The following is an 18,746-nucleotide window of genomic DNA, read 5'->3' as shown; positions in this document are numbered from 1 at the left end:
TGATTCAGTACCGTGGGATGTAAATCAAGCGGATAAATTGTATTATGTTTCATTCCCTCTAATTGAGTGTCACTACAACACTTAGCTTTGTCCTTCAGGCAAATGCTGTCACACAAATTCTGCTACTGGCTGCAAAGACAAATATTGATTTTGGGGTAATATTGATGAGTGTCTTCTTCCCTGAACACCCTAAGCTTCGACTCATTACACTTTCGCACTAATGACGTCATTTTCGGGTAAACCTACAGACTATTTTCTTTCCGTCTTTCCATCTTTGCGCCTTTCCATCTTTCCTTCTCCCATTCTCTCTCTCTCTCACTCTCTCTCTTTCTCTCTTTTCTATCTGTTTTTCAATCTGTCTGTCTTTCTATCTTTCTTTCTTGTTTTGAGCATTACTCTTCCTATCAACCTGATTTATTTACATCCTCCTATCTTGAGACATCCTTCCAGCACATACAGTGCCCAACAAACTTCAAATCACTCTTTTTCCATAACAAAAGTTCATCACCATAAATATATACCTACACATCTTTGTTAGCAATGGTCCTTAAGTACTTCTATATTTCTAACCTGTCTAGTACAGTATGTTTCTCACCACGGCGCCCCCTCTTCGACGAGGAAGCACACCCCTACCTGTCAAGCACCAGCTGCGGAGAGAAGAAGCTGTATCAGACGACTGTGATTGGATCCCGGGATTGGATGAACCTGCCACATTGCCTATCAGTGACACAACATTGCCACGCGATGAATCATTCTATCAAACGTCAGCAGCCCAGTCCACCTACCATAGTCATGGAGGGGCACTGAAGATTGTGCTACTGGGACAGAATGGCGTGGGCAAGTCGTCATTGGCCTTATCACTGGCTGGCCAGTCGGACAGATCCCTATCTGTGGACTCTGAGACCCAAGCTTGTGGTAAGTGCTTAAGCATTTTTCTTAGTTTACATAAATGTCATGGGAGAGCTTATCACATCAGGCTGCTCTAAATGGATGTGCTGCCAAGGTTGTCTGTTTTGGGGATTTCAATCTCAAAGGATATTTAACCATGTGCCTATTATATGGTATCATAGGAATTAGTGGCGAAAAACAATCCTGAATTCTGCAGAGAAATTCTTGATTCCACGCCTTGAAAGTTGTTTTTCCACAGGGTTTAAAAACTGCCTAATTATTATATAAACTTATTGCTAGGAAAATATGTACAGGAATTTTATTCATGATCAAAATACTGCAAAACATTGATGAGAATAAGAAATATCAATATTGTCTTTCTTGCTATTGAGTGGATTTATTTGCATTGCTTACAGTATGAAGTGCAGGATTAGGAAGCCAAAATCATATTAAAGAGAAATTTAAATGAGTATCAAATCCTTATTAAGTGAAGCATATTGCATAAAACCAAGTGATTAAAACTAATTCCTAAGTACAGTTTATTCACTTGCCCTAGAAACATTACTGCCATATGCCGAAAATAATGTAAACATTAAGTCAGGCAATTGAGTGTAATTTCTTATTTTAAACACAAAAAGAAAATATTTTCGGAAAATATTTTTAGGTTTTCATAAGCAAAGTGCTTTCCTTGAAAGGCTTACAACGAAAGTAACGCACACATGCCCCAGGTTTCTCTACTAAAGTTAGTGACTAATATCAGCACTACAATAATCCCTACTGGATGATAAATTTCACATCTGATCTCATACAACAATCTGTACTCCAAATGACTCCTGAGCAACAATGGTTACAAAAAGAGAACTCTACCAAAGTGTATATACTTTTGTTGCAAGGCTGCACATCTGTGGTCATATAATCTGATTGTAGGCAGCCTAGTGGCTATGTAGTTAGGGCGTCGGCCTCACTGAGATCGAGGGATAAATCCCAGGTTCGGACCTTCCCGTGTGAAGTTTGCATGCTCTCCCCAAGCATGCGTGGGTTTTCTCCAGGTACTCCGGTTTCCTCCCACCTCCCAAAAGATGCATGGTTTGTCCTTCCTTTTTTCCATAACAAGAAGAGCCAATGGATGCTTTTTTACACTGACATCTAGCAGCCGGTACGAAAACTACAGGTAAAAGGGGACTGCATACAATGGATACAAAATGTAAATGGGTTTTCACTTATATATCACTTTACTTTGGTACTCAAAGTCATTTGACACTCTCCTCATTCACCTACTTATGATCAGGCACAGTGGGGTGAGCAGTATCTGGCTCAAAAATACTTTGAACACTGTGGGGAGGATCAAGACCACGACCTTTGGGTTGGGAGACCTCCCTGCTTCTTAAGATCACTCATCCTTTAATAATCTTCATACTCTTTATCCGTTTTTGCTACTGCAACCAAGATGGCGCCGCTCAAGTGGCAGCCGGTAGCGGTAGCTCCGTCCGCTCTTGCTCGTTTTGTGTTTTTGCTGCTTTTCTGTCTTAATGATACTTTGCTTTGGTTTGTACTTTTTGCTTTGTTGTTCTGCGGCCTTTGCGACTGTATTTTCTAACTTGTAACTATGTGTAACTATGCCTTTCCTGTATCTGCATTCTCACCCTCTTGCTAATGTGATAATGAAATTTCCCAAATTCAGGATGAATAAAGTTATCCAATCCAATCCAATAATGATACAATATTTAAATACAGTCGTACCTATGTGTACGAATACCTCTACGTACGAACACCTCTACGTACGAATACCTCTACGTACGAATACCTCTACGTACGAATACCTCTACGTACGAATACCTCTACGTACGAATACCTCTACGTACGAATACCTCTACGTACGAATACCTCTACGTACGAATACCTCTACGTACGAATACCTCTACGTACGAATACCTCTACGTACGAATACCTCTACGTACGAATACCTCTACGTATGAATACCTCTATGTACGAATACCTCTATGTACGAATACCTCTACGTACGAATACCTCTAGGTACGAAAACCTCTGGTTACGAAATTTTTATATGCAAATGAGTGACTTGAGATACGGAAAAGATCCAAGTTACAAAATCCCTCCAAAGGTAAATGCATTTCCTTAGCCATTATTTTATTTTGAAAATAATGTTGTGGATGCATTGATTCTCACTTAAGAACATCGCTACTCTCTACTGGGCTCTCATTTCATCAATCTCATTCTATCATATAATGACAATAAAAGCATTCGATTCAATTGGCTGTCTCACAACAACCACTATCCATGTTTCAAGGTTCTTTCTTACATACCTGTCCACCTCGACTAAATGCTCTCCATATCAATGGTTGCAATTAACCCTATTAAGCGATTAAAAACCGTACAAATGTAACGCGGCACATATTTTCACACACACACACACACACAGGGCACAGGTAAAAGTCTAAAATGTAGTACAAAGTGGACGGCTTTAGGGCCTGGTAGAACCGTTTCTTGCCGCCATCTGGCGGATAAACATGGGTATTACGTCTCCCACAATAACCGCAGCGGAGGGAACTATTTCAGCGGTGCAGGGCACATTTTCATATGCTTTATTTATTTTAAGACATTAATAAATCATGTCCTTAGAATTTTCTCTCATTTTTTGTGTTTCCTCATATATTTCATACAAAACTGGGACACCTTTACCAATTTTAAAGGGTTTAGTTGGTAGTTGTCTGAAGACCGTGGAACGAATTAGAGAATTTGCATATAAAGTACACCTCTACTTACGAAAAAGTTCTGGAACCAATTAATTTCGTAAGTAGAGGTATGACTGTACATTAAAAACTATATTAGTAATCTGATTTAACCTTTCAAACTTGATCTATACTGGCCGTCTCTAGGAAACTCCTCAAAAAACTAAAACAAACTTTCTGACTTTCTCAATTTTTTTAAATGACTTAAAACTAGGTACTTCAACCGCTAAAATCATGCTGCATTTTAGATCAAGTTACCTCTGCTCACATCATTTGAACAAAAGTAATAACTACATAAACGATATATGCGTCATCATATTTGTCTCCCAAAAGCAGGTGAGGAGGTAAATTCTTCCGGATCCAAACTGGTGTACATGCTGAAATAACTTCCTTTTCATGTCAAGTGAGTCACCAGAACTGTCCATCAAGAAGTAATGTTAATAATCATTCCTCAAGCGCCCATTTATTCAGTCTTTCCATCACTGTCATGGAACAACGCTCAGATTCAGAGCATTAGGCATTAATCACCGGTTACTTAACAGTTTGATAAATGAAGAGGAACCAGTATGCATACTGTAAAGAAGCTGAAGTCCATCAAAAGGATGCATTCAGGTTATTGATGTAGCTTTTCCTCTTATGAAGGTTCTTTGTAGACAACATCATCAATAATTTGTTGTTAATTAGCATTTTGTGATGATTCGTGAACCACTTTATGGCAATTAAAATATGGCCTGACTACGTAATGACCTATACAAAATAAGTTGTGAGTCTCATCTCATTTTCGGAACCGCTTTATTCTCATTAGGGTCGCGGGGGGTGCTGGAGCCTATCCCAGCTGACTCCGGGCCAGAGGCGTTGGACACCCTGAATCGGTGGCCAGCCGATCGCAGGGCAAAAGGAGACGGACAACCATGCACACTCACACTCATACCTAGGGCCAATTTAGAGTGTCCAATCAGCCTACCATGTATGTTTTTGGAATGTGGGAGGAAACCCACGCAGGCCCGGGGAGAAACGACACGCTAACCACTCGCTCCACCAGGCCGCCAAGTTGTGAGTAACACCAGAAATTTAATTCTAAAATAGATGCGTAATATGCCTTACGGTAATACTATATACCAATGCCCAAGCCATATTCATTCATTCATTCATCTTCCATACTGCGCATCCCCGAAAGTGTTGCGGGGGTTGCTGGCGCCGAACCCAGTTGACTTCGGGCGAAAAGCACACTACACCCTAGACTGGTCGCCAGTCAGTCGTAGGAGAGACAAACGACCATCCGTATTCACAATCATACCCTCACCAGCGGGACTCGAGCCCGCGCCTGCCCGCTCCGAAATCAGACGGAAGCTTGTTTAAAATAACTAAACTAAAATAAAAAATATAAAAAATAAACTATTCAGTGTTTTTAGTATTTATGCCACGAAAGTGTCCAATTTGATCGCTTTTTAAGTTGGCATTCATTGCACGTTTATAAAAAAAAGTATTACATTAAAACGTGTAGAAAGCTTATTTGTTTTCAAATGTTTTTTTCTTGTAGTCTATTAAACAATTTTAAATATGCAAAAATTTAAATTTAATCTATTCATTCATTTTTAATACTGCTTATCCTCACAAGAGGAGCCTAAACCAGGCCTAAAATGGTTGTCAATCCCAAGACACAAGCGGGCCGACAACCATGTACGCTAAAATTCATATCTAGGGGCAATTTGGAGTGTTTAACCAGCCTACCGTGCATGTTCTTGAGATGTAAGTGGAAACCGGAGTACCCACAAAAACCTACGCACGCCCAGGGAGAACATGCAGACTCCTCACAGGCACCTGGCACCTAAATAAACAACTGTTTCACCAACTGTTCTTAACCTGAGGAACACTTTTTGCATTGAGAAAACTCAAGAAACACCAGCATGATTGGCTTTTGTGGTCCAGACAAAAAGATGTGGTATGCCAGTTATTGCCCTTGGGCTTGGAGTTTGACACTTGTGGGCTACACAGTAAAGGCTTTCCAACAACATATATATTGGCATTTTTTCTTAAATGTTAATGCAGACTCAAACATATTTTTCAGACAGCAGAAGAGACAGTTGACATTTAAATTCCTTCATATTGTACTATATAATGCCTTTTTACTTTGTCACAGTGCATATTGTTTTCCATATTGGCATATCGTGCGGCGAATATTTTCATGCTTGTTTGGATATTTCCTTACAGGTGAAGGCTACGAGTGCACAGTCACAGTTGACGACGAAGACAGCAAAGTTGTCATTTTTGACAATTGGAAACAGGTAACAGATTTTCGTTTGCCATGCTAATCACTCTGGGAACACGGGATCAGATTATTTTGTGAGAACAGATCTGTCAAATTTTGATATTCAATATCGCATATCAGCAATCATTTACGAGCCAATATTTTGCCCATTAAAATGTGTTAATTGGGCATCAGGCCCTGCACTGGGAATGTAGCCATAGTCTCTCCTTTTTGGATCCTGTAAATCATGAATTTAGGCCTCTTTGCTTATTATTTTTCTGGGACAGCCGGATAAAATTAACATAAGCGTAAAGGATTAAAATGTGAGCAAAACTGCAAATTTGCATCAACAATACAGTAAATGCATAATACACCCTAGTCATTAAAGCCTACTAATAATCCAATTAGCAAATGGTGTAGATTGGTCCGAATGTATTCTAGTCCAGATGTCCATTTTAGCCTGCAGGGGCTCATTTCCTGAGTTGAAATATTTCATGTTCAGCTTTTGGAACTTCAATGAAAGCATGTTGTTTCACCTTTGAGCATTGCATCTTTCTTTCTCTATTTATTTGGATGTTCTTTGCTGTCCTATTTGACTCAACTGATCCACTCTTGTGGCTTTGCATCACCAGCCCGCTGGCCTTGTCCTGCGTTCAGTGAGTGTTGAATGCATTGGTTCTGTGCATGTTAATACATGGCAAGGGTATTAAGGCTGAAGTAACAGACGTGGGCCAGCAGGACACATGGACAAAGTCCAGAAATGCCATCAGTGGAAGAGGAGGGTGGGGGGTCGGATGGTGTCCTAAATCTACTAATCCAGGCTGATATTTGGTCCTCTCTTTTTGGTAAACAGCATGTACATGTATTACCTGAAGTCACAGAAAGTGGTCAGCATGTGAGGGAGATTTAAAAAAATATATAAAACTCATTTTCCATACCACTTATGCTCACAAAGGTTGCCGGGGGTGCTTGAGCCAATCCCAGCACACACCCTCATACTCACAATCACACTGCCACCGGGTGGGAATCGAACCCAGACTGTCCCCACCAAAGTCAGGCTGAAGCACAACTGCACCATCAGGTGGATGCTAAAATTTCATTAAAGTAAAATTGGCTCATCTGATTCCTCAAATTACATGAGCAAGAAAGCATGTGTGGCAGCAAACAGCAAGCCCCTGCTCTGACTGCAATCAGTCCTAAAAAAAATTGACATTACAAACTTCAACTACACCATCTATTGGTAAAATAATTATTTTACTTGTAGAGGAAGATTGTCATCATGCGTGACCGGACGTTTCGTCGAAAGACGTTTGGTCCCCGGACGTTTGGTCGACCGGACGTTTGGTCGACCGGACGTTTGGTCGACCGGACGTTTGGTCAACCGGACGTTTAGTAGAACGGACGTTTGGTAGAACAGACGTTTGGTAGAACGGACATTTGGTCGCTGGGTTCGCTCGCTGTCAAATTATGACAGAGTTTGCTGTTGATATTTTAATATTAGATATTTAGATATTAAACTCACTCTCTCATGATTATAATTTTGAGAGCTGGTTTCAACAGTAACAACCCGGCGACCAAACGTCCGTTCTACTAAACGTCCGTTCTACCAAACGTCCGTTCTACCAAACGTCTGTTCTACCAAACGTCCGTTCTACCAAACGTCCGTTCTACCAAACGTCTGTTCTACCAAACGTCTGGGCAACCAAACGTCCGGTCAACCAAACGTCCGGGGACCAAACGTCTTTCGACGAAACGTCCGAGTACCGTCATCATGTCTTTTAAGACACTTGTAATATGCATTCTGACTTTACCTTGACAGTCTTGTTTAATTATTATTAGGTGTTACATTTCTTTTTTTTTTACCTGCAAATGACTAGAAACCCCACAACCCCCGTGAAGATATGTAGTACAGAAGATGAATAATTAATATTTACTGTAATTTCCAAAAATTAAGGCGCACCTGATCCTAGGCAGCACCTTCCCTGAACATAATTACACATCACTTGTGCAGGCCAGAACAGCAAGCCTGCAAACAAAAAATGTGACCTGGGTAGGAACGCCTCTACATAAGTCCCTCATGGCAGGGGTTGTGGCATTGTTGTGAGCTCAATGTGGGCTCTGTGGGACACTTTAACCGACACTAGTCACCATAGTAACATCCAGGCATATGTACACACATGCACGCACACCCCCATGCATAAGCTCAAACTCAGCATCCAACTTTTGACTGTCGGGCACTTGGGCCAATGTGAGCAGCACCTTCTCTTGCCATGCTAATTGTGAAAAAAGATGTAAAGTTGCTATTTTCCCACATGACTTTTTCTTCAAGTGGTTTGATTAATTGTGCTGATTGACACAAGAAGTACCGCACTATCATTTTCATTTGTAGAGGCATTGTTACTGAACCAACAAGAGTAAATAATTGAATCGACTGCGCTGACTTACATTTCTTCATTTAAGAGCAACACTTGCATGTGTAAGAGGCATCAGTGTTCACATGAATGGAGGTCAGCCAGACGGTAGGGTATGTGAATGTTGTCAATATCACAAGGCTAGAATGCTTTTCAATAAGTCATCTACAATCCTGAAATAGAAATACTGAGGCTTAGCCTTGATCCAGTCAGTCAATAATGTCCTCAAAATGAAGATTAACTTTACTCATGTAAACATGTTCTCTTAAAGAGCACATGTACAGGTCGTTATTTCAAGGGCTATAAGAGAAATTAACGTTGTGGGAAACAACAAAGGGCCCTGCCTGTGTTTATCATACAATTGTCACTCATTTGTCTTTACATTTAAAGTCAAATTGTCATCAAATTGTCCTTTAATAAATCCTTTGAACAGGTCAAACTGTCCTTTGAGAAACAATTTGAACAGGCCAAATTGTAATTTGAGAAACATTTTGAACAGGTCAAATTGTCCTTGGAGAAACTTTTTGAACAGTAAATGACACTGGAAAATAATCTTTCAAACGTGACACATTTATTTCAAGTACAAATATTTCATTTACATTTGCAAATAAGAAATTGTCTTTACAAATCTGTAATTTGTGCAGAAATGATTTCACCCCCATGAAAGCATTTGGTAAAAAGCGGACAAAATTCTCCCCGACAAGATTTTAACCACAGATGAATCAAATCATTCATTACACCTTGGGCAGACAGCTGACTGGAAATGGGCTGTTGACTAATGGGGTAACTCCTCAACAATTCGTGCTGTCAGCCATGTCAATCCTGAGATGTATTTTTTTTTAAACAGAATATGTCACTATCATTCCCTGACCTTGGTCATCATTTAGTTTTCCAACATAACAACGACTCCAAGACCAGAGCCAAGTCCAACCCAGTTTTCCTAGTCAAGTGTTTCTGATTAGAGTTTGTATGTTCTGCATGTCCATCCTTTATCAAATATGTTCATAGTGGGAACTGAAACTTCATCTTGTCCTTCATTTTGAATTTGAGTGTCAATGGTTATTTGGGTACACGGTCGATTGGTCGCCGGTCTTTTGGTCGCCGGTCTTTTGGTCGCCGATCTTTTGGTCGCCGGTCTTTTGGTCGCCCGGAAGGTTATTGATAATTACCATTTAAATCGTTGCTCAAATTCCCTAAATACAAACTGTGAATTATTATTTAGTCATGCTTAATGCCCTATTAATCATGAGGCTAAAGAAAAGCTCCAAATTTCCCGGACTTTTATTGTTTTTTGTTGGAGAACTTGTTAAGACCATGACTTACGTAGCTTCTTAAAGGGACAACGCATGTACATACAAACTCTTATACACTCACACGTCGGCTCAGTGAAAGTGCTCATGGCTTTTATTGATGCGTAGACCATGTTGTTTTACCTTGTTTTGTCCCCGGTCTTTTGGTCGTCGGTCTTTTGGTCGCCGGTCTTTTGGTCGCCCGTTGTCCCAGTCCGGGCGACCAAAAGACCACGACCAAAAGACCGGCGACCAAAAGACGGCGACCAAAAGACCGGCGACCAATCGACCGCACACGGTTATTTGTATGTGTTCTGCCTGTGTATGGCTGACTACTAGTCCACTGTACACTGTCCATTTCCCAAAGTAATCTGGAATATACTCCAACTAAACCATGATCCTAATGAGGCGAAGCAAAGTGGAAAAAAATGGAGGAAGGCACATCAAATCCACTTTAACCTCCTTTCACATCGAAGTCAAAGGTCAATCACAGTTTCACAACGTTGGTAGGGCGTTACTAAAAGTGCAGACAGATGGAGGGGGGCAGGTGATGAGTAAGTGCATGCCAGATGGCCTCTGGTAATATATTGAATTCTCCACGGGAGGTATTTTCTCTGCAGCAATAAACAAGAAATACAAAGAGAACAAGCTAGTACCTCAGCATTCTATCCACCTTTAGTGTCTCCATCAAATTATGAGAGGGCCTCGTATGTGTTTTCTCCCAATAATATATATTTTATTAAATAACATTCATGTGGAGGTCAAATTGTGAATCAGGGGCAGCTTATACACGAGAAATTGTAAAATTCAACGATTTTAAGGTGATCTTAAGGGTGCGGCTTATACGCGGGGCGGCCTATATTTGAGAAAATACGGTAACTCCTGCGATGCTGCCTGCTTTTATGTAACTATGTTTGCCATCTGACATCCATTGGTCCCAAGCCGTTCGCATCGCTGCTTCTCTCGGCTGCTCTTTCGTGTTCGATCCATGGCTTGAGTCCATCTTCCAAGCTTTCACACACGCATCCTGCTGTCATTCACGTCAGGCCTTTCCTACTGTAAGGTGTTGTTTCTTTGACTATTGTGAGTGTTTTTGAGGATTAATAGTGCAACGATCACACCAAAGTCAACTGCCTCACCATTCATCTGGGATGTTTTGAATGGATTCACCGTAATGCTTGGAGTACGCGGGCGGGCTATTTTTAGCGTCTGTCCATTTGACCACGAGAACATGAGCGTCCGCTGGGTTGACTGCCGTGAGTAGCGCGTTGGCAAACACGACACCAGTCAGTCAAGCGGTCAGGGTCATACAAAATTCTGAATGTATTGAAAACACAAGGCACATACTGACTGATTGGGCGCAGCGTCCATTTTAGAGGAAATTTTATGCTAATGATGCTGTGTCATTAGTAGGTAAATGAGCATACAGTGTCAAAGCTGTTTGGCTTTGTATTCTCAATTTAGTATTGGTGCATTTTTCTTGTGTTTGTGAGCTTGTTTTAGCGAATGTCCATGGGGAAAGTAGTTTGTAACAGATGGTCTGCTTTCAACTGAGAAAATTGCGAAGTGTGGGCACTATCCTGGGTTACTTTGTTTATGAATACATTTATTTAGTTTCTCTTAGAGTGCTAAATCAACCTAATGTAACCTTTTCATTGGTAAACTTTTGCACATTTCTTCATCTCTGTGTGGTTCTCTTTACTTTCTTGCTTTCATTCCTCCTTCTTCATTGAGACAGTGACAGGTTACACTATTTGTCCTTTCTTGTGTTCCATCAAACACATTCCCAAGGCGTTGCATACAAATATTCTGCTCCAGGGTCTGATCTGATACTACTTGGCTATTTGAGAGATGGTGAATTTTTCATTGGGAGTTCCCTTGAGGGCAGGAATTTAGCTTGGGGACTATGGATGTAGGTCAACAGAAGTCTCCCACTTGCACACATATAGTCAAGATGCAGAACAAATTTTCTCGAACAAGGATATTAGATTGTTATATATTTATATGTATGTGTGTATATATATATACATACATATATATATATATATATATATATATATATATATATATATATATATATATATATATAAACCATTTCGGAAAAGTACCAAATTTCCAATTTAAATGCCTCGAAATTCACACCATTTATACGGCTTCCGCATCTTACTTACGCATTTGATTCAACTGCACTTTTACCATGTTATGCACAGGCACTCGATTGTGACGTCATCAGTAGCTTTGTCAACCTTCTTTGTAAAACTTATATTGCTACATTGCTGCCACCTATTGTCATGGAGTGCTCAAACAGTTTCAACTGTTTAGATATCGAGAACATAGTGGTGTATCACCAAGATGGAGTTTTCTGAGTTTCAGCTACACACCACACACATTCCCTGTCTAAACGATATGGACTTCTGACAGTGTTTTATGTTTTTTTCCCATCTTTTAGCACCACTCAGCCATCAGATTTTAGTGTTTCATTTCCTACTTGCCAAAGAGATGTAGTCAAGGACAAATTGTCAGTTATGTTGATTGCTTCCAATCTTTTACTTTAGCACCATGCATCTGCCACTGATTTTCATCTTCTCATACTTAAAAAGTATGTCATGCAATTTTTTTCTGTTGGTTTATCTTATTAATTCACTGGTAAATATTCACAGGACCTGTCCACTCTCCAGTTTGATGTGTGTATCCTGGTGTTCTCCGTGACTGATAGACGAAGTTTCCATCGCACTGCACAGCTCCGCCTTCTCCTCAGGGAGTCACAGTCTCAGACGCCAATCATCCTTGTGGGCAATAAGAGTGACCTTGTTCGCTCCCGTGAAATCAGTGCTGAAGGTAGGTATAGCAGATGGAATTTCTGGTATCCAACTGCACACGCCTCATGCTTCACATGTATACATGGGTTTGTTTTATTAAAAAACTATTCTTTTTCTTTACATTGGCCTTAAAATCAAAGTTCAATCTTGAATTGGGCATTGCAAATCACTCTCAGAATCTCATCTCATCTCATTTTCTGAGCCGCTTTACCCACATTAGGGTCGTGGGGGGGGGGGGGGGCGCTTGGAGCATATCCCAGCAGAATCTTTGTAAATAAAAGATGCTAACTTCAATTGTTTTGTGCCTGCCTCCAGAAGCTTTGCGATTTTATCTTTAAGGAGTGGCTGACCTTTAGCACTAACACTGGGGCTTCAACTCAGCTAATCTATCCTATCACAGCTTTTGCCATGCCATCAGTGATCAGGAGAACGATCATTTACAAATAATTGTATTTTGAGTGCCAAATTATTCTAGACACCATTCGGAATCCGTATACATACACAAGACCTGCGTCTCATCATTAGTATGCTGTGGTTACTTAAGTTTGTGTATTACGCTTGCAATACCCTTACAATTAATTTGAATGTTAACTCTCTTCGTCAGATTCCTAACCAGTATTAGACTCATAGAATATTTATATATTAATTAATTCATTCATTTTCTGAACCGCGTATCCTCACAAGGGTCGCAATGGATGCTGGAGCCTGTCCCACCTAACTACGGGCACCAGCCAGGGGACACCCTAAATTGGTAGCCAGCTAATCGCAGGGCACAAGGAGACAGACAACATTTCACATTCAAATCTAGGGGCAATTTAGAGTGTTCACCCAGCCCGGGGGATCCTGAATAGGTGACAAGGCAACAACAGGATATGAGATTTAGATTTTTTAATTGGTCTGAAACAAGATGCATTTCTGTCGCTAAAGAAAAAGGTATTATTTTGAAATACTTATGTTCAAAAGAAAAGAGTATTTTAAATAAAAGTGTTTAGATTTTTTTAAAATTAGAACTTGGCATTGGTTTACATTCAAAATCATGTCAATCTGACAGTGGTGCAAAACATTGATTGGAACATCCTGCTGGCAAAAATTACTGGTTGCACAAAGTTTTTCTTAGCTATAACAGCTCAAATTTGACCTTTCAACCCTGATCTGAAGGAAAGATTGATAAATGTTTATTGCTTTAGGTTTAAAGATGCTGTGAAATCTTTTTGATGATTTTCTTCTAAATACATGAAATCTGTTCAAGAATAAGTGCCAAACATATGGGAACAAGGTGAGAACAAGTGAGTTCTAAATTAAAAAATATCAGACCAAAAGAGTTTCTGCCTTTGGCTCAGAGATTCCGCATTCAGCCTGTGCCCATGTTTTTAGCACAAAGTGTTTAGAAGCAAATCAAAAAAATGATCTTGCAGTCCCTTTAACATTTATGGTACACCAAAAAAATCACACCATAGAGTTGTCATGACGCTTTTGCAAAAAGTTTATTTCTGTAGGTTTCTGTCCATCAAGGCTTTGGCATAATGTTAATATCGCTCCACTCAGCATTTTTCCACAACAACCCAAGAGCATGGATGAGGTCAGCTATATAGGAATGTTGCTTCCATATTCCTCTGGCATCAAACAGGGGTGTTCTATGTTCTGTTAGTGCAATGCTCGTGTATTGCTAGCCTGACAGAGGGACACAGCAACCTAACATCTTCCACATAGAACCTATGGTCGGGCTAAAAGAGCTGAATTAATAAGGTTTATTCATGGCATGCACAGTGACACTTTTATTTAGTCATATATTTTCCCCCTCACCCTCCCTATCCTTAATACACACAGACATACACGTACTCACTCACACAGAGTTACACTAACTGCTTTCTAACCTACAATTTTCCTCGTTTTTTGTTTCTTGTTTATTTTTCAATTGTACAGTGTACATCAGTGTTGTAAAAAGGTGCTTATAAATTAAATTTATTTTATCTATCATCCGGTTAGCGTGTCGGCCTCAAAGGCTCTGGGGTCCTGGGTTCAAATTCAGGTCACGTCCACATGTGTGGAGTTTGCGTGTTCTCCCCAGCCTTCCCCCAGGTACTCCAGTTTCCTCCCACATTCCAAAAACATGCATGGTAGGCTGATTGGACACTCTAAAATTGCTCCTAGGAATGGGTGTGAGTGTGCATGGTTGTATGTCTCCTTGTGCCCTGAAATCGGCTGGCCACCGATTCAGGGTGTCCCCTGCCTCTGGCCCGGAGACACCTGGGATTGGCTCCAGCACCCCCTGCGACTCTAGTGAGGATAAAGCAGTTCAGAAAATGAGATGAGAGAGATTATCCAGTTGGAGGAGTGTACTCAAAAGGCTAAACAATTCTAACAAATTAAAAACAAAGTCACTCAACATGCAAATGGAATGAATTTTAGGGATTTCATCATTAGTGGTCTTAAATACTTGCAGAAGAGAATTGAGGGAATCTGGAGAAAACGCTATATGTAAGTAGCAGGCAAACTAATTTTGAATACTTGTTACCTTCAGACAAAATGGGAACTTGAAGGCTAACTTCCAAGCCGATCACAATACAAGGAAACACCTACGGTGCACTGTTACGCCCTGTTTAGCGTAGACTGATCTACCAAATCTGCCAGTTTCCACTAACATGAAATCTCGTTATGTTCAATGACCAAAGGGTCAGCATTCGATTCCGGCTACCACCACCCCATGTTTAAATGTCCTTGGGCAAGACAATGAACCGTGAATTCCTCCGCAATTGAATGGCAGGACCATCACTGTGGAAGTGTCTGAATGGGTGGATGTTAGACCTTTTAAAGCACTCTGGTATGTGCGTGGGTATAAAAGGAGCATACTGTAAAGGCTAAAAGAATTTAAAAAAAAAAAAAAATGTTTCTCAACATATAACTGCAAAGAGTTTAGGGATTTCATCATCAGTGGTTTTAAATACTTTCAAAAGAGAATTGAGAGAATCTGGATAATACGCTGTAAGTAAGTAGCAGGAAAACTAATGTTGAATACTTATGACCTTCGGACAAAATCGGCACTTGAAAGCTAGCTTCCAAGCTGATTACTTCACAAAGAAACACATACGCTCCGATGTTAGGCCCACTTTAGCCAGACTGAGCTACCAAATCTGCCTGTTTCTTTTTAATTTGTTAGATTTTTTTAGCCTTTCGAGTATACTCTTTTTACACATACACACACCAGGGATGTTGTGTTCGGTGACTAAAGGGTCAACGTTTGATCCCGGCTACTCCTACTTTATGTCTAAAATTCATTTCCTGTATCTGCATTCTCACCCTCTTGCTACTTTGACAATGAAATTTCCCGAATATGGGATGAATAAAGTTATCCAATCCAATCCAATGTTGATGTGTGCATGTGTGAATGTTAGTCAATGTAAAACACTTTGGTATGTGTGTATAAAATCTTAATATGTGTTCTTTTCATTTAGTCATTTACCACTTATGCATATATATGTAAGTATCCGCTATTGTGTGAACACTCTTGAAGTTGACTTTTACTTCTTTTTTGGACCAGAGGCTCAATCCAGCGCCATGATGTTCGACTGCCATTACCTGGAGCTCTCAGCGTCTCTGGAACACGGCACTAATGAGCTGCTTGAGGCGGCTGTTCGGGCTGCAAGAGGCGACAGTTTAGGGCCCAACTGGACCGACGGTGACCCCGGCTCAGGTCGCAGGGAAAGCCTGACCAGCCGGGCCAAGCGTTTTCTGGCAGGGCTGGTGCCACGCTCTTATGGACGTGAGCGTGACAGGGGACGGTACCGAGAGATGAGCCGCCATCGGGGCAGCAAGATCCTTCGCCAGAAGTCTCGCTCCTGCCATGACCTCAGCGCACTGTGACATACATACATGCATACAAGCTCAAGACACACTCCCACACATGTACACACACCAAACATGCCGAAGGGGGAGGTGTGAAATACTAAACGGACAAGGTTAAATTGGAGCAGCAGTGGCAGGGATAGGGACAGCACAAATGTGGGACTGATAAGATGGACATGCTTTCCATGGCAGGTCCTTAAAATGCAGAGATAAAGCATTTGATTTAAAGGGCATCTGGCTGGATAGCTTCTATGGGAGAATGTCAACTTAACCCTCAAATACAACATCCAACTCCAAAACCATTAAACATTATGATGTCATTATCTCAGATCTGAACAGTAATTGACATTATTCGTTTTTGTTATTTACCAGGAAACATTAATTAGCACATTTTATGTTTGACTGCAGGACTTTTTATTTGTAAGATGACATTTTCTCTTTTTAATGAGATTACTGAAGTAGCCTCATTTTACAAAGCACAAGCATGTATAATTCACAAATGTTCAGGGATTGAATATCAATTGTGAAGTGTTCCAGGTGTTCTTTTCCTTAGGAATTCAGCCATCCACAGTGTTTACAGTATTTTAAAAAAAACATAAAGAAATGTTGTTAAAGCAATACATTGAAAACAATTCATTGAATATCTATCAAGGATGGAACTTAATTACCTACTACTAATGTGCTGGGGGCAGAACAGCAAATGCTCTTTAACCTGATGGGACAGAAAACACAGAAAGAGGGGATGAATCTCACAAATAAACAGAAACTCGAGTAATACGCACTGATTACATAGAAAGATAGCAACCTAATATAATTTCTTTTGTGGATCCTGTTTTATAGCATGCTCAGTAGATAGCAGGCCCTGTCTATAGGTTTGTGAATTTACTGTACCTCACTGACCAATAGGTAACGCACAATCAAGCTAGCAAAACCATTGCGAAAGCAAGACCCTTTATTTCACATACGTAATTACACATTGATGAGTTTGTCTTTTTTACATTCTTTGTTTCTGTACCTTACTGGGTTGAAAAAAAAGTGTTTGAGATCATAATTGGCACACAATGTTCATTTGTCATTATTGCTCAGGACATATGTTTGCTGATTGCACTCTAAGCAATCAAAACGGACGATTCACGAGTGGAATTTAAGAAAAAAGTCAAATGGGGTTTTGAAAATAAATAAAACTGGCTTGTGGGTCACAAGCCGAAGACAGTGACGCAAGAGAAATCTAAACTTTCTGTGGCTGTTTGATGTTTTCATGTTTCTCTTTCCTTCCACTGACATTATCATATTATATTGTATGTTATGACTGAATAGCATTGTGGCACACAAACAATATCTCAAGAGAGCTCCAGTCACCAACATGGGTCTGGTTGTTTGTCACAGTCTGCTAAGCACTCACACTAAGAATAAACTTTTGTTTGACATCCCTTTTGTGCGATTTCTTTATGGCAGTATGGAAGTAATTCTCCATCATGAGTTCCGATGAGATGACAGGTTAATAGATTTGCCATTGAGTATTCAAGCTAATACTCCATTATTGAATGGCTAGGACTAAATTATAGTATATGGCTAATGTCTGTTGTGAAAAATGTCCATTTAATCTGCCAACAACAATTACATAGTGTGCGGGTATATATCGATTAGTGCAGTAGGGCCCAATATGTTAAGATCAAAATTTTCCAAGGATAACCAGTGTGATAATAGAGAAAGGAGTGGTCCGGTGATTGAGTGGTTAGCGTGTTCTGGGGTCCTGGGTTTGAGTTCTCGACCAGGACCAAATCGTCAGGCATTCTGGAAGAGACTGGTAGCTGCGAGTGGACCTCGGACTTCAACTGAAGATCCCCAGTGTTGGGAATTTTCTTTCTAAATTATATTAAAGTTAAGTTAGTAATCTGACTCCAATTTGTGACCTTACCCAACTGCCACTCATCCAACAATTTGCGCGCTCGTTCTGCAATAGAAAGGTATCAGGAAGCCGACATTTTCACACACGGGTGGATTTATTCCTAACACAAATCTAATACATACGACTGGGTCTCAGGTCCCTCTCAGCACAGCTCTATACGCCTCTGTTACCACCAGTCGACGTAGTACTACATCTGAGTTGCCCAGCAAATGAATTATACTACACAATATGCAAATGACACAACAACAAAGGCATCCTGGCATTATTCTATTGGCTATGTGTATACTGCAGTTAACTTGCTCATTGGTCTTTATTCCCCTGCAGAATCTCCCGCCGGTTCCGCCCAGTTGTAGTCTTCCCTCCTCAGCATCTGTAAAACATCCCACTGGTGCAAACCCCCACGGGATCTGCAAACATTCTACTGTAAACCCCCCTACATCCTGTCCTGTGACCTCGCACACACTCAACATTCCACAGGATGTAGGGACATCTAATGAACTACTTTAAGCTCAAACTGTTATATTCCTTTACCAGCCACCTCGCTGTCACAACCCTGCCCTGTGGCCTAGTGTCAAAGTCCATGAAGCAA

General features: G+C 40.5%; 1 protein-coding gene across 2 annotated transcripts in view; it reads left to right on the top strand.

Moving 5' to 3' along the window:
- The window catches only part of rem2 (RAS (RAD and GEM)-like GTP binding 2), a 19,791-nt gene extending 2,113 nt beyond the window's left edge, over nt 1-17,678 (top strand). Inside the window, exons 2-5 of one of the 2 annotated variants that reach the window (XM_077614901.1) lie at nt 584-915; nt 5,850-5,923; nt 12,247-12,424; nt 15,944-17,678. In XM_077614901.1, coding sequence (XP_077471027.1) covers nt 585-915; nt 5,850-5,923; nt 12,247-12,424; nt 15,944-16,266 — 906 coding nt within the window. In that variant the 5' untranslated portion in view covers nt 584 and the 3' untranslated portion in view covers nt 16,267-17,678. Of the gene's footprint in view, nt 1-578; nt 916-5,849; nt 5,924-12,246; nt 12,425-15,943 lie in introns of both variants that reach the window. The other variant, XM_077614900.1, reaches the window with a different exon arrangement.
- The last annotated feature ends 1,068 nt before the right edge of the window (nt 17,679-18,746 follow it).

The sequence above is a fragment of the Stigmatopora argus genome, chromosome 12, assembly GCF_051989625.1.
Source record: "Stigmatopora argus isolate UIUO_Sarg chromosome 12, RoL_Sarg_1.0, whole genome shotgun sequence".
Lineage (NCBI taxonomy): Eukaryota > Metazoa > Chordata > Actinopteri > Syngnathiformes > Syngnathidae > Stigmatopora > Stigmatopora argus.
The sequence above is the reverse complement of the archived record's forward strand: the minus strand, read 5'-3'. Positions and strand labels throughout refer to the sequence as shown.